The sequence below is a fragment of the Mus caroli genome, unplaced genomic scaffold (assembly GCF_978045245.1).
Source record: "Mus caroli unplaced genomic scaffold, Mus_caroli_1 scaffold_13, whole genome shotgun sequence".
NCBI classification, from domain to species: Eukaryota; Metazoa; Chordata; class Mammalia; order Rodentia; family Muridae; genus Mus; species Mus caroli.
The window spans coordinates 91069829-91083722 of NW_028227268.1; the positions used below are offsets into that span (position 1 = coordinate 91069829).

The 13894-nt window shown below is 56.4% G+C and overlaps 1 protein-coding gene across 4 annotated transcripts; it reads left to right on the forward strand.

Annotated features, from left to right (window-relative positions):
• Positions 1–422: 422 nt before the first annotated feature.
• Positions 423–13443, forward strand: Rhbdf1 (rhomboid 5 homolog 1). 4 transcript variants are annotated; one of them, XM_029484046.2, is made up of 19 exons: positions 423–539; positions 6801–6945; positions 7023–7153; positions 7407–7511; positions 7965–8178; positions 8488–8697; positions 8782–8904; positions 8978–9135; positions 9571–9828; positions 9921–10032; positions 10141–10215; positions 10311–10472; positions 11063–11163; positions 11409–11472; positions 11822–11916; positions 12126–12201; positions 12270–12370; positions 12477–12630; positions 12805–13443. In XM_029484046.2, the coding sequence occupies exons 2-19, from the start codon at positions 6829–6831 to the stop codon at positions 13222–13224; spliced, it is 2676 nt and encodes an 891-aa protein (XP_029339906.1). In that variant the 5' UTR covers positions 423–539; positions 6801–6828; the 3' UTR covers positions 13225–13443. The 4 variants fall into 4 exon arrangements, with proteins under 4 accessions (XP_029339906.1, XP_085685161.1, XP_021031760.1 ...); XM_085829035.1 differs by having other exon boundaries at positions 6805–6945; XM_021176101.3 differs by lacking the exon at positions 7407–7511.
• The last annotated feature ends 451 nt before the right edge of the window (positions 13444–13894 follow it).

The window sequence follows — 13894 nt, forward strand, 5'->3', positions numbered from 1 at the left end:
GTTAGAAAGATCAGGCGCGTGTGCACAGGACAAGTGAGGGCTTCGGGACCCTCAGTGATTTGCCAGTGCGTGCCTTCGGAAGGGGCGTTCAATCTGCCCTTTAGGTCCCTTCCCACCCCACCCTCTTGCTTTGGAGGTCCCCTTCCTCTCTTCCCAAGTACAGGGGCAGCACAAGGTGAAGGAGTATGGAAAGGCGAGCCCGAGAAAGATGTTGTGATTACGGTGGTCGCTGGCGAGCCCGACTCCCAGCTACAGGTGTCTCTGCCGGACCCCTGGCAGAGCACAGCCGGAGGTCTTCCCGGAGGAGGCGCCCGGGGCTGGCAGCGGGCGGCGCGCATTCCTCAGCCCTGAGTCAGGCGGCCGCCCCTCTGCCGGGCCCGCCCCCGGCGCGCACGCCCCTCGGCCCGTGGCATTCCCAGGCGGACGGGTCGGGCCGGCGCGCGGGCGGCGCAGGCAGGGACTAGGCGCGGGCGCCCTCCCGGCCCGCAGCGGCGGCGGCGGCGGCAGCCGGTGCAGACCCCTCCGAGGACCTTACGGCGGTGAGTGGCGGCCGGGGTCTTTGCGCGGGGTTCCGGGCGGGCGAGTGCGGAGCTTGCGTTCTGGCGCGTGTCCGCCGATCGCTGGCAGTCGGTGCGCGGAGTTTCCCGAGCGCCGGCGCAGGCGGCGCGGCCCGGATTCCAGCCCGGCGCCCCACAGAAATAGCCCGTGGTCGGATCGGCGCGGCCTGGCGGGCGGGGCAGCGGAGCAGCAGCCCCGCCGGGTCCCGGGGGACAGGAGTCCGAGGGCCGCAGCCGCCCTGAGTGGCCCCTCCGCTGCCAGCCCCCACCCCCTATGCCCTCCGTGCTCCCAGGGCCCCGAAGGTGGAGTCTGAAACTCTGCACAGAGAGCGCGACTTCGGGCCACAGGGTCCGCTTCCTCCCACTCACGGGAGTAACAGTGGCAGCTGCGGGCCGGGGAGCTCGGCTGGGCCTGCTCGGCCCTTTTCAGCCCGGTTCGCATCGGCAAACTTGGGAAGTGCCTCCAAAGACATCTCCTGCCCTGTACAGTGGCCTCGGGCTCGCCCCCGGGGCCACAGTCGGGGTCTTGAAGTAGGCCTGGGCGCGGTGGGGTGACCGCGGACCCCAAGGGCTCAGGGATAGGCGAGAGGGCCTGTCTGTCCTGCTGGGAGCACGCTAGTAGAGCTGGGTGGAGAACGGTCAGGGGAGTCCCCCTAGGCTTTCTTTCCGCTCAGATAGTCCGGACCAGAGTTCCTGCTCTGTGTGCCTCTTGGAGTAGTGTGTCTGTCTGCGTGGGCGGGGCCTGGATCCGGAGGCCCCCTGCTCTGTCCTGGGAAAGCCCCCCCCCCTCCCCACTTCCTGTTGAAGCCGGGAGAAGATTCTAGGATGAAACTGGCTTTTCAGGTTTAGACCAGCTAAGAAGTCGGGGCAGTCCCAGGCTAGGTGCTCCCCACCTCCATGGGGCGAGCCTCAGCCCCTTGCCCCCGCCCTTAAGCCTAGAGGATGCTGGGGAACTCAGCAGCTGGCCGGTTCTCAAGAGGTTGCAGAGGCTGAGCCCTATGCTTACCAGGGTCATTCTGGGCAATCCGGGTAAGAGGGCAAGGGTGTCGGGTAGGTCCAGACTGAAGGTACAGGTTCTGGCACCAGTCCACAGAACTCCAGGCAGCCTCCATGGCTGGCTAGCTCCCCTGCAGGAGCCTTACTGGGAAGTCCACTGGGTGAGCCACTATAGCTCCCCTGGGGGTCTAGAGGTGCTGGTTTGGGTCTCCCATTAAGGGACAGTCAGGGCTCTCCCTCCTATCGCCCTAGGTCTAGTCCTCAGCGGAGCCCCTTCCCTTGCCCAGCCCCAAGTGCTCTGCAGCCTTTGGAGCTAAGGATCCCTCCCAGTTCCCTGGCAGACCTGGCCGAGGTGCTGAACTCCCTTGAGGCCCTGTGACCTCAGGCGGTAAAAGGCCTCTCTGAGTCAATCTGTAAAATGGGAGGACAGGAGTGATTACTTCTGCCATCGGTTATAACATCGACAGGGTTCGTTAGGCTCAGGTCTGAGGCAGGTGTCCCGGCTTTTGGTGACTGAAGCTGTTGTTGCAGACTCATTTTACCCTCCTGGAGCCTCTCCAGTTTTGTCCTGCTTCCTTTGGGTTCTGGGAGGGGTTTCTGAGTCAGTCAGGGCAATTCTGGGGAACTCTGTACCCCTCCTCCATTCAGAGACTCAGCTGGACTACAGATTGGGCATCAGAAGTGTCCATCTTAGTGGGCACTAATCCAGAATTTGACCTACAGTTAGCTCCTGACTCCAAGCCCTTTCTGAGTGGCTGGCTTGGGCAGGTCCCCTTTCCCCTCTGAACCCCACCTGGATCTGGGATTTTGACTGGTATCAGAGACCTCCTGGGCTATGTGTGCTTTTGAGCTATGGATGGTGCCTTTCCCCAGGGATGGCTTTTTTTTTAAATTAGGTATTTTCCTCATTTACATTTCCAATGCTATCCCAAAAGTCCCCCATACCCTCCCCCCACCCCCTACCCACCCACTCCCACTTTTTGGCCCTGGCATTCCCCTGTACTGGGGCATATAAAGTTTTCAAGTCCAATGGGCCTCTCTTTCCAGTGATGGCCGACTAGGCCATCTTTTGATACATATGCAGCTAGAGTCAAGAGCTCTGGGGTACTGGTTAGTTCATAATGTTGTTCCACCTATAGGGTTGCAGATCCCTTTAGCTCCTTGGGTATTTTCTCTAGCTCCTCCATTGGGGGCCTTGTGATCCGTCCAATAGCTGACTGTGAGCATCCACTTATGTGTTTGTTAGGCCCTTGGGATGGCTTCTTTGCTCTCATGTGCTTTGCCATCCCTGGTCCCTTGGGTCCCAGGAGCTCCCTACAGACTTCAGAAAATCTCTTGTTCTGTGTGCCTCTCTGAGATGGTGGCAGGTGAGGAGTGATGGGGAGGGGCCAAAATCTAGTGTGTACTGGGGATGAGAGAGGGCCCCCCCGCTAAAGCTTGCCCTGCCCCATGCAAAACAAGAGGAGTCAGAGTGGAGCTCAAGGATGGCCTAATGGTTCACAAAGGGCCCAGTAAACACTCTGTATGATCCCAATGACAGACGAGGCAAGGAGAGGCTGGGGGAAGTCACAGTGCATGTGGTGATGGACTAGCAGAGAGAGAGGATATAGAAAGCTGCTGAGTGCCTCCACCAGGGCAGGCTGAGGCTGGGTATTAGGTTAGAGAGAGGACAGGTTTCAAGCAGGATGCTGGAGTGTGCGGTGACTGTAGCTCTCACCCAAGGATGGAGGGTCTCATCAACTGCAGTCACTGTGCCCTGAGTGGCCACGCTTTCCTATGCTCTGCCTTTGCAGGGGGTGTCCTCAGGTCCATCCCATACCTCTAGCTTCCACCTGCAGCTCTGCTGTTTCATTTTGTTTGTTTGTTTGAGACGGGGTTTCATTATGTAGCCTGGACTGGCTTCCAATTCAGAATCTTCCTTCCAGAGCTGAGTGCTGAGATCGCAGGTGTGCAGCACCATTGCCGGCCACACCATTGCCAAAGCTTTGGCTGTCTTCTTCCCACTTAGGCATCTGCCCCTTCTGTGGATTCAGCTGCCACTTACTGAGCACCAATGTGTGCTGGGCACTTTCGTCAGCCATTTTCAGATGAGAAGATGAAGGCTTGCCAGGTGTGGTGGTGCACTGCATCTGTAATGTGCTCGAATCTTTATCTACATAGGAGGTGTAGGCCAGTATGGGTACATGAGATTCTGTCTCATAAAGCCAAGAAGAGAAAGCCCAGGTATGCTCTGTTGGTAAGGGGTGGAGACAACGGTATGGGTATAGTATAGATTTTTGACCCATGTTGTTCCACCTGTCTTCTGTTTTCCTGGCTGTTCCAACTGGACTTACGAACAGGGCTATCCTGGAGGGTCTCTAGTTGTCCCACCATGGAACAACTCCACAACCTCCCTCCTCCCCTTAGTCATGTCCATGGGCAAACAGTGCATTCTGAAGTGTGCTGCTACCCTACCTCTGTGTACACCTTCTCCCTCACTCTCCACTGGAATCTCGCTCAAGCTGCTTGGAGCCCTGACAAGGCTCTGTCGTTAGACTTGACTCCATACCACCTCCAACCCCTGAGCTTGCTTTCCAACACTTCCCATTTACTCTGGATCCCTTTTGGGCGGCTCCTTGTGCTTCTGGGGTGACTCATGGTGTGTGACCCCAGGCAATCAGCCGCTCCATGGGCCATGGTTTCCCACTGCACTGAGGCCAGCAGAAGAGAGAGTAAAGGCTGTCTGGGAACAAGAGCCCACTGTGTGCCAGGGGGAGATCTAGACACTGAGCCACTGTGGGCCGGCAGCGTGCTGCTCCTTGGCCTAGACTCTTTGTCTGGCCTGGTATGCCCCTCCCCCAGGCCTTGTGAATCCCACTAGCTGGAGGCCCTATTAGGAACAGAGCTTAGGGTGGGGCAAGCTGGAAACACTAGGGAAGGGTGGGTATCCTTTCCCCAAACTGCAGGCCTGGAGTTGTGTGTGTGGGTTCTCTTGTGTTTCCTTTCTCTGTAGTGTGGAAGGGGACCCCGGGAGACCCAGACATTTGGGCAGATGTCATGGGGTAAGGCCTGAGTGCTTGCTCACAGCCCTCGTGGCTTGTGCTTTTTCTCTTCACACTTGCCCAGGCTGGTCAGCTTTTCTCTGTAGGTCCTGTTAAAGGGCCATCTCCCTCCAGAGTCCCCACATCCCCACTCAGGAGAACTGGCGCTTGCCACCCTGCATTCAGGTAAGGCAGCATTGGTGGACAGCTCTGCAGGCAGGTAGAAAGCACGATGCAGGCCTTATGTAGGGAGGTCCAAGAGAGTTGTGGATATTAGAAGCTGTTGGAAATAGCAGCTGATATTCCCAAGTAAGGGACCAGTTCGATACCACCTAGAAGTGCTGAGCACAGGTACCCAACTTGTTGGAAAGGCCAGTTTCCAGCACTTGCGTGTGGTTTACTCTCTGTGATCCTGTGACTACTCTTGACTATGTTCCTTCTGGAGCTCCTGAGTGGCTGCTTGGGATGGACCAGAAGGCAGGATATGTAAGGCATCCTCTATCTTGTCGGATACCTGGCCCCCCACCGTCTCAGCCCAGGTTTGGGGAGTTCACTGCCTTCCAGGCCTCATTTCGCAGTGTGTGTAGAGAGAACGGAGCCTCTGTCTCCTCCGAGCATTGAGAGGGAGAGTCCTAAGTTGAGGCATCAGCTGGCTGGTTTCACAATCTAGGGTCTGTTCAGGTCTGCAGATCTGAAGGTGAGGCCTTTGAGACTTCTGCCCTCCGAGTCTTACTTGAAGGAGTGCTCCCCCCACCCCCAGTCTCTGTCCTCATCTCCACTCTGTAGATACAGAAGGCCCTCCACTTGGAGCAGGGATCAGGTGTATACCTGCTGTGACTGTCATTTATAAAGAGGGAAGTAAGAGTCTCTCAGAGATCAAGACCTGCCTGACAGTCAAGAGCTGGGCCTTTCTGCACTGGCTAGAACTTGCCTGGCCTCAAATGCACAGATTCTGCCTGCTTCTGCCTCCTGAGTGCTAAGACTAAGGGTGTACATCCATATGCCTGGCTCAAATATGTGTGTGTGTGTGTGTGTGTGTGTGTGTGTGTGTGTGAAATATATATATATATATTTCACACACATATATATTTCATTATATATAATATATATATAATATATATAATGTTTCTTTCAAGACAAGGTGTCAGTGTATAACTCTGGCTGTCCTGGAACTCACTGTGTAGGCCAGGCTGGCCTTGGACTCACAGAAGCCTGCCTCTGCCTCCCAAGGGCTGGTATTAAAGGTGTGTACTACCAAGCCAGGCTATCTATCTATCTATCTATCTATCTATCTATCTAATCAGAAGCCGGAAGATTACTTTATGGATTCAGTTTTCTTTTCCACCCTTTTGTGGTTCCAGGGATTGAACTCAGGCTTGAATAGGGGACAAGCGCTTTTTCCTTCTGATCTGTCTGGAGGGCCGGCTGGTGTACTAGGCTCTGGTCTTAGGTATTCAGGGTGCCTTCCTCAACCTGTCCCTGCCTTGCTGCCTTTTTTGGCAGTTGTCGCCACCTTGTGGTCATTTATTGTGGCTTCTGCTCCAAGGGAGTTTTGTTTTGTTGTAGACAAGGTCTTAACTGTGTCCCTGGCTGGCCTAGAACACACTGTGTAGACTGGGCCAGCCTTGAACTCATAGAGATCCACCTGCCTCTGTCTCCTTAGTGCTGGGATTATTGGGCACCAAGGAGAGTCCTCTGCATACTGGAGCCTGCTGCCCTAGGTGTTGCTCTGAAGCCCCCAAGAAGCCATCTCTTTCTCTAAGTGTGGGGAGTCTTCTGTGTAGTTGATTGATCATGAACCCCACAGTGTATGACGTGAAAGTCAGAGTGGTTACGATGGCCTGGGACAGGTGGGCTGGAGCCTTGCGCTCACAGTTTGTCCTCCTGCTCCTGGATGTGACACCTGAGCGGCTTTCACCTTGGAGCTGTCAGGAAATCCTTACTACCTGCTACCAAACAGACTGAGCACTTTTATTTATAGGGACATCATTACCCAGGCTTTAAGCTTCAAGAGGGCGGCAGCCCTCTACCAGCCTGTGCTCAGAGTAGGTTTATGCAGTGTTTTACCCTAGATTCCTATTGTTGGAGTTCAGGCCCAGAGCATGCCAGCATCTATCAGGAGCTGTGAGCACCTCTGTAGCGCTTGCAGTGCTTCTTCTAGGTTTAGGCCCATGGTGTCCCTGGAGACCTGTCAGGGTTGTCACTCAGCATAACTCTACATCCCCAGGCAGGCCTGTCTCACTGCGCCCCGAACCATGAGTGAAGCCAGGAGAGACAGTACTAGCAGCCTGCAACGCAAGAAACCCCCATGGCTCAAGTTGGACATCCCAGCCTCGGTGCCTCCGGCAGCAGAGGAGCCCAGCTTCCTGCAGGTAGGTTCTGGCCAGTAGGAATTTGGGAATTATGGAAATTCCCTGGCCAGGGTGCTCACCATGACCCTGCTGTCTAGCCCCTGCGGCGACAGGCTTTCTTGCGGAGTGTGAGTATGCCAGCTGAGACAGCCCGTGTCCCATCACCCCACCATGAGCCTCGCCGGCTGGTGCTGCAGCGTCAGACGTCCATCACCCAGACCATCCGCAGGTACCGCACCATCCTGGCTGTTACACAGGCTGGGGCTAGGGAGGGACACTAGAGGTAGGCATACAGAATCCCTGTTAGGTACTGGGGGTGGGAATGGGGCAAAGGTCCCTTCTCGGTCAGCTTTTCTTCTCCATCTTGATCCCAACAACACTTCAGCATCCTCCTGTTCTGGGGACCCATGGTTGGCCCTCCGTCTGCCTCTCAGTTCCCCGAGTATGCACCCTCCCTACTCTAACACCCTGGCTCCTCATAGCCGGCAGGTACGCTTTGGGCGTGTTCATACTCTGCCCCTTTTGAGGCCGAGGGCTGCTCGCAAGGCCCACCCACAGCGCCAGTCTCTCTCATGGTCCTTGCTCAGGTACCTTACGCAGGTCTTGAGTGTGTTGGTATTTTTTTGGCACGTGCATGTGATGTAGCCTCTTGGAGCTGCTGGAGTGTTTGGCATTCCCTGGCTGCTCATGGCAGGGGCAATGTTTTTATTTGCATGTTTAAAGACCATGGCCACTGTATTGTTGCTGCTGCTATTGCTGCTGAGTTCTTTAGTACCCTAAGGTGATGGTGGCTGCCTGAGGCCAAGGCCTCTCTCTGGACTCAGGGTTGGCTGAGGGCCTATGAGAACCTTCTACTGACAGGCATGCAGAATGCTCTAGTAGGAATTGGGGTGGCCACAGTTGGAGCTCCCCTGTCCTGTCCTTGGAGTGACTGGGGGCCTGCTGCAGAGCCCACTACCCAGGTTGGCCTTTGAGGATCTTTGACTGGGATAAGGGGACAGAATATATGGCTTCCCCTTGCTGAGTCCTTCTCATGCCAGGGGGACAGCAGACTGGTTTGGAGTGAGCAAGGACAGTGACAGCACCCAGAAGTGGCAGCGCAAGAGCATCCGTCACTGCAGCCAGCGGTATGGGAAGCTAAAGCCGCAGGTCATCCGGGAGCTGGACCTGCCCAGCCAGGACAATGTGTCCCTAACCAGCACCGAGACACCACCTCCCCTCTACGTGGGGCCATGCCAGCTGGGCATGCAGAAGGTGTGCTGCCGCCTCCCACAGACTCCCCATTCTGCTCCTCTGCCTGGGGTGGGAGGAGGGGAGGGTTGAGGAGAGAGAGTATCCCTGGGAGTCTGTGGGCGGGAAAGCAGCCACAGAGTCTTAGAAAGGCTCCTGAGATACTCCCAGCTAGGGACCCTAGGAGGAAGAGAGGCATGGTATTGTTCTAGTGCAGACTCTGGATTTCAAGGGGAGAAGGACCCCTATAGGTGCCATGGATGAGAGTGATGTTCTTCATGGAAGTCTTGCCTGGTTCTGTAGACTGACCTAGCTTCTTCTCCATCCCACCAGATCATAGACCCTCTGGCCCGAGGCCGGGCCTTCCGCATGGCTGATGACACTGCCGATGGCCTGAGTGCCCCCCACACTCCCGTCACACCAGGTGCAGCCTCCCTCTGCTCTTTCTCCAGCTCCCGCTCAGGTTTCAACCGACTCCCTCGGCGTCGCAAACGTGAATCTGTGGCCAAGATGAGCTTCCGGGCCGCTGCAGCGTTGGTGAAGGTAAACGCAGGGGGCTGAGGTTGTAGGTGTGGAAGCTGAGTGCACTCCGACTTCCGGGTCCTAAGGTTGCTTCCTTGTCCTCAGGGTCGGTCTATTAGGGATGGCACTTTACGAAGGGCACAGCGCCGAAGCTTTACCCCTGCCAGCTTTCTTGAGGAAGACATGGTGGACTTCCCTGATGAGTTGGATACATCTTTCTTTGCTCGGGTAAGAAGAGCCTGGGGGGGTCGCCCCATCTCCTCTGTCTCTGGATCCACCTTGACATCACGTATTTGCTCAGGAAGGTGTCCTCCACGAGGAGATGTCCACGTACCCAGATGAGGTGTTTGAGTCCCCATCAGAGGCAGCGCTCAAGGACTGGGAGAAAGCTCCAGATCAGGCCGACCTCACGGGTGGGGCCCTGGACCGCAGTGAGCTTGAGAGAAGCCACTTGATGTTGTGAGTGCACCCGGTGGGTGAGGGGGAGCAGCCCCACTGAGAGCCGCTGGGCTCTTGGGTATGATGCTGCGGTGTTCATAGCTTGGACTTTGGAATCTAGCCTGGCCACTGTGGGTATGTCCAGGGGTAGGCACAACCCTACTTTGATGCCCTCCTACAGAACTCCCAGAGCCCAGGGGCTAGAGTCTAGAAGGGAGAGGACTATGGCCTAGTTAACACTGTTGAGAGACAGAGCCTGAGTCTTGAGGTTCCCCATACTCTCCCTGCCAAGGTGCCAAGGGCTTACTGGTAAGGCGAGAATGAAGAGGAGTGGCTTGCTGGGTGTCTTCACCCCTCGGAGGGCAGGAGAGACGCTGAGCAGTGCTCTGGTTCTGCCCAAGAGAGAAGGCAGTGTATAGGTTCCAGGCAGGAAGTGAACACGCTGGCCCCTTCCAGGCCCCTGGAGCGAGGCTGGAGAAAGCAGAAGGAAGGCGGCCCTCTAGCCCCGCAGCCCAAGGTGCGGCTTCGCCAGGAGGTGGTCAGCGCGGCGGGACCTAGGAGAGGTCAGCGTATCGCTGTGCCAGTGCGCAAACTCTTCGCTCGGGAAAAGCGGCCTTATGGTCTGGGGATGGTGGGACGGCTCACCAACCGCACATACCGGAAACGCATCGACAGCTATGTCAAGCGGCAGATCGAGGACATGGATGATCACAGGTAGGCGGTGCCTGCCGGGACAGAGGCTGAGCTGGGGTTAGGAATCCACGGCAGGACGCTCCTAATCTCACCCCTGTCTCACTCTGTCTCAGGCCCTTCTTCACTTACTGGCTCACCTTTGTGCACTCACTGGTCACCATTCTGGCTGTGTGCATCTATGGCATAGCGCCCGTGGGCTTCTCGCAGCATGAGACAGTGGACTCGGTGAGCCCTGCGCCCAGATAACTTGGAGTCTAGGCTGTGGACCCTGTGGCCCGGCTCTGGGAGGATGGAGCCCTACACATTTGGTCTGATCTTCCTTCCTACTTCCAGGTACTTCGGAAGCGGGGTGTCTATGAGAATGTCAAATACGTCCAGCAGGAGAACTTCTGGATTGGCCCCAGCTCGGTGAGGGCAGGGCTGGGAGTGGGGCTGGGAGTGGAGCTTGGAGGTGCCCCACCTGTCCTGGACTGAGGCCACAGCCGCTGTCTCTCTCTTCACAGGAGGCCCTCATTCACCTGGGTGCCAAGTTCTCGCCCTGCATGCGTCAGGACCCACAGGTGCACAGCTTCATCCAGGCCGCCCGGGAGCGGGAAAAGCACTCGGCTTGCTGTGTTCGAAATGACCGGTCTGGGTGTGTGCAGACTTCCAAGGAGGAGTGCTCGGTGGGTGTCCAACCCACCCCGTCTGTGCAGTCCGCTCTTAACTCCAGACTTGGGTCTCACAGAGTTCCTTACTGGCTTCCGGCAGTGTGGCGCCTCCCATCCTTGCCCTTCACTCCCAGTTTCTGTGGAGGACGGTCGTTTGACAAATTTGGTCTTCATGGGGACCCACTTCTTCAGCACATGTCTGCATTGATATCTTAAGTGGAGAGCACCTCATTTTCCTCCACCGGTTTAAAGCCAGACGTGGTGGGTGGTACAGGCCTGTAAGCCTCATAGTTAGGGAGCCCAAGTGGGAGAATGGTTAAGTTGCAGACCAGCCTGGGCCGCATTTCACAGTCTCAGAAGGAAACAACGAAAAATGCAAAAGACTCATCCAAACACTGGCACCATAGCTGATGCCATTTCCCTACTTCAGGATAGAAGCTGTCTCTGTGCCTCAGTTATGCCCCTGGGTACCGTGTAACACTCCCCACATGCTATTAGTGGTGTTGAGTCAGGAGTTTGTTCTGGGGCCTCGCCTTTGATTCCTGACTGTTGTTAACTGAGCAGATGGTAGGATCTGACTGGGGCTGACTCTGTGTTCCCCACAGTCTACGTTGGCGGTGTGGGTGAAGTGGCCCATTCATCCTAGTGCCCCAGACCTTGCAGGCAACAAGAGACAGTTTGGTTCTGTCTGCCACCAGGACCCCAGGTGAGTATTCCTAATTGCCCTCTTGTGTTTGGCTTTTTGTTTGGTTTTGTTTTTTCGAGACAGGGTTTCTCTGTATAGCCCTGGCTGTCCTGGAACTCACTTTGTAGACCAGGCTGGCCTTGAACTCAGAAATCCGCCTGCCTCTGCCTCCCAAGTCCTGGATTAGAGTGTAGAGGATTCCTTGTTTTGGGGAAGAGGGTACCATCGCCACGGGACAAAGGCTCTAACCATTTGGGCTCGTGCAGGGTATGTGACGAGCCTTCCTCTGAGGATCCCCACGAGTGGCCAGAAGATATCACCAAGTGGCCGGTGAGCTGGAGTCTTCCAAATGTCGAGTCGGGGAGGAGGGCAACCGTTCCTGGCGCTGCAGGCTTTCTTTGTTGGAGCATCTGCATCTTGGCACTGCCCCAGCCTTTGCCCAGCCTGTCGGGCAAGGCTTGCCTCTGTGAGCAAGTGGTCAGGGCAAGAGAACTAGGTGAAGACATGGGAGGCCAAATAGCTTTATTCTGGTTTGCAGATGGCTCAGCCCAGGCTCTGGGTGTGACCTACTTGACTCAAGGGAGCCTGGTTTCTATCTGAGTCTTACCTTTGTCTTGGTTTCCAATAAGGGTTAGTGTGTAAAATGACACCGACCCTCTTGTTTTTCTTTCTTACCCAGATCTGCACCAAGAACAGCGCGGGAAATCATACTAACCACCCTCACATGGACTGTGTCATAACAGGCCGGCCTTGCTGCATTGGCACCAAGGGCAGGTGGGTGCTCACGTGTCACTGGCCCGGGGCAGCACTTTTCTCCCTCATTAAAGCCTGACCAACCTGATTTCCAGCAACAGGGAGTGAGACTGGGCTAGTGAAGGTGGGTGGGGCTGAGGTCCTCCTGAGGAGAGCACAGGTGACTATAGACCTCAGCAGCCTCCACCTACAAGGCTGGGCACCCTCCAAACCCTGGCGTGACCCTCTAGGTGTGAGATCACCTCCCGGGAGTACTGTGACTTCATGAGGGGCTACTTCCATGAGGAGGCCACACTCTGCTCTCAGGTAGGCCTTGAGGCCACGCCCCTCTCCACCCCTGCCCACTGTGGAGGCTGACTGGCCACTCTGCACAGGTGCACTGCATGGATGATGTCTGTGGCCTCCTGCCTTTCCTCAATCCTGAGGTGCCTGACCAGTTCTACCGCCTGTGGCTGTCCCTCTTCCTGCACGCTGGGCAAGTGGGACTGGGGGCTGGGCGTGTGGTCTCCTTCCCCAGGAGTGGTGGGCTGGAGGTAAAAGAGAAGCTCCCTTCTCTGCTGAGTGCCCCTCACTGCCCACAGGATCCTGCACTGCTTGGTGTCCGTCTGCTTCCAGATGACGGTCCTGCGGGACCTGGAGAAGCTGGCAGGCTGGCACCGCATAGCCATCATCTACCTGCTGAGTGGTATCACGGGCAATCTAGCCAGTGCCATCTTCCTGCCATACCGGGCAGAGGTAAGATGTTTCCCCGGGTGGGGACCCTCTATGTGTACCTGTGGCTAGCGTGACCCCGCCTGTGTCGAGATCAAGTTTGCCGAGAGGTGGCATGGGAAGATGAGCTTCTGGGGTGGGGTCAGGGGTGGGACGGTGCAGCCTCAGTAGCTTAAAGCTTCCAACCCCCACTGTCAGGTAGGTCCGGCCGGCTCCCAGTTTGGCATCCTGGCCTGCCTCTTTGTGGAGTTGTTCCAGAGCTGGCAGATCCTGGCCCGACCCTGGCGTGCCTTCTTCAAGCTCCTGGCCGTGGTGCTCTTCCTCTTTGCCTTTGGGCTGCTGCCCTGGATCGACAACTTCGCCCACATCTCCGGCTTTGTCAGCGGCCTCTTCCTTTCCTTTGCCTTCCTGCCTTACATCAGCTTTGGCAAGTTCGACCTGTACCGCAAGCGCTGCCAGATCATCATCTTCCAGGTCGTCTTCCTGGGCCTGCTGGCCGGCCTGGTGGTTCTCTTCTACTTCTACCCGGTGCGCTGTGAATGGTGCGAGTTCCTCACCTGCATCCCTTTCACGGACAAGTTCTGTGAAAAGTACGAGCTGGACGCTCAGCTCCACTGAACCAGCTGTGGACTCCCCAGGCCGGCCCGGCCTCCCAGGGCTGAACAGATGGGTGCTTCCTGGACACTGACCTCTTGTGCCTTGCTCGCTCCGGTTGTATGCTTACACTGCTGGGCATTTAGTACATGAGTTCCCATGATAACCTCCTAACTAGTCCCCGACAACCACCTCATGTGGTCAATAAATGGACTGGGAGCGTTTTAGCTGCCACTAACTCGATTGAGGATTTGTCATGTTTCCTGATTTCTGGCTGGGGTCACGGGGGCAGGCCTTGGACAAACAGTTGGACAAGAGAGTGGTTCTCAACCTGCCTGTGGGGTGTGACCCCTCTGGCAAACCTCTAGCTCCAGGTTCAAAACAGTAGCAAAAGTCACAACAAAATAACTTCACCGCAACATGAGGGGCTCTGTTAAAGGAAGCACTAGGAAGGCTGAGAAGCAGTGTTCTAAGTCAGACATCGCTGGCTTTTACCTCTCTGTGAGGTCTTGTAGGAGGGAAATGGACCTTAGGGTGTGCTGCTGTATCCCCACAGCGGAGAGCATCTTGTACCCCATGCAACTCACTCCACGGAACCTGTGTCACCACAGCCCTGGGACTGCAGGCTGCTGTCTCCCCACAGCAGACACAAAGCTAGCTGCTCAGCTTGTATTTCCTCCTCGCTGGGAGGCCA

Coding starts and splice junctions, on each gene's coding strand:
- Rhbdf1 (XM_029484046.2), top strand. CDS start 6,829: ATGAGTGAAGCCAGGAGAGACAGTACTAGCAGCCTGCAACGCAAGAAA. Junction 8,698..8,781: donor CCGCTGCAGCGTTGGTGAAG/GTAAACGCAGGG, acceptor CCTTGTCCTCAG/GGTCGGTCTATTAGGGATGG. Junction 12,631..12,804: donor TCCTGCCATACCGGGCAGAG/GTAAGATGTTTC, acceptor CCCCACTGTCAG/GTAGGTCCGGCCGGCTCCCA.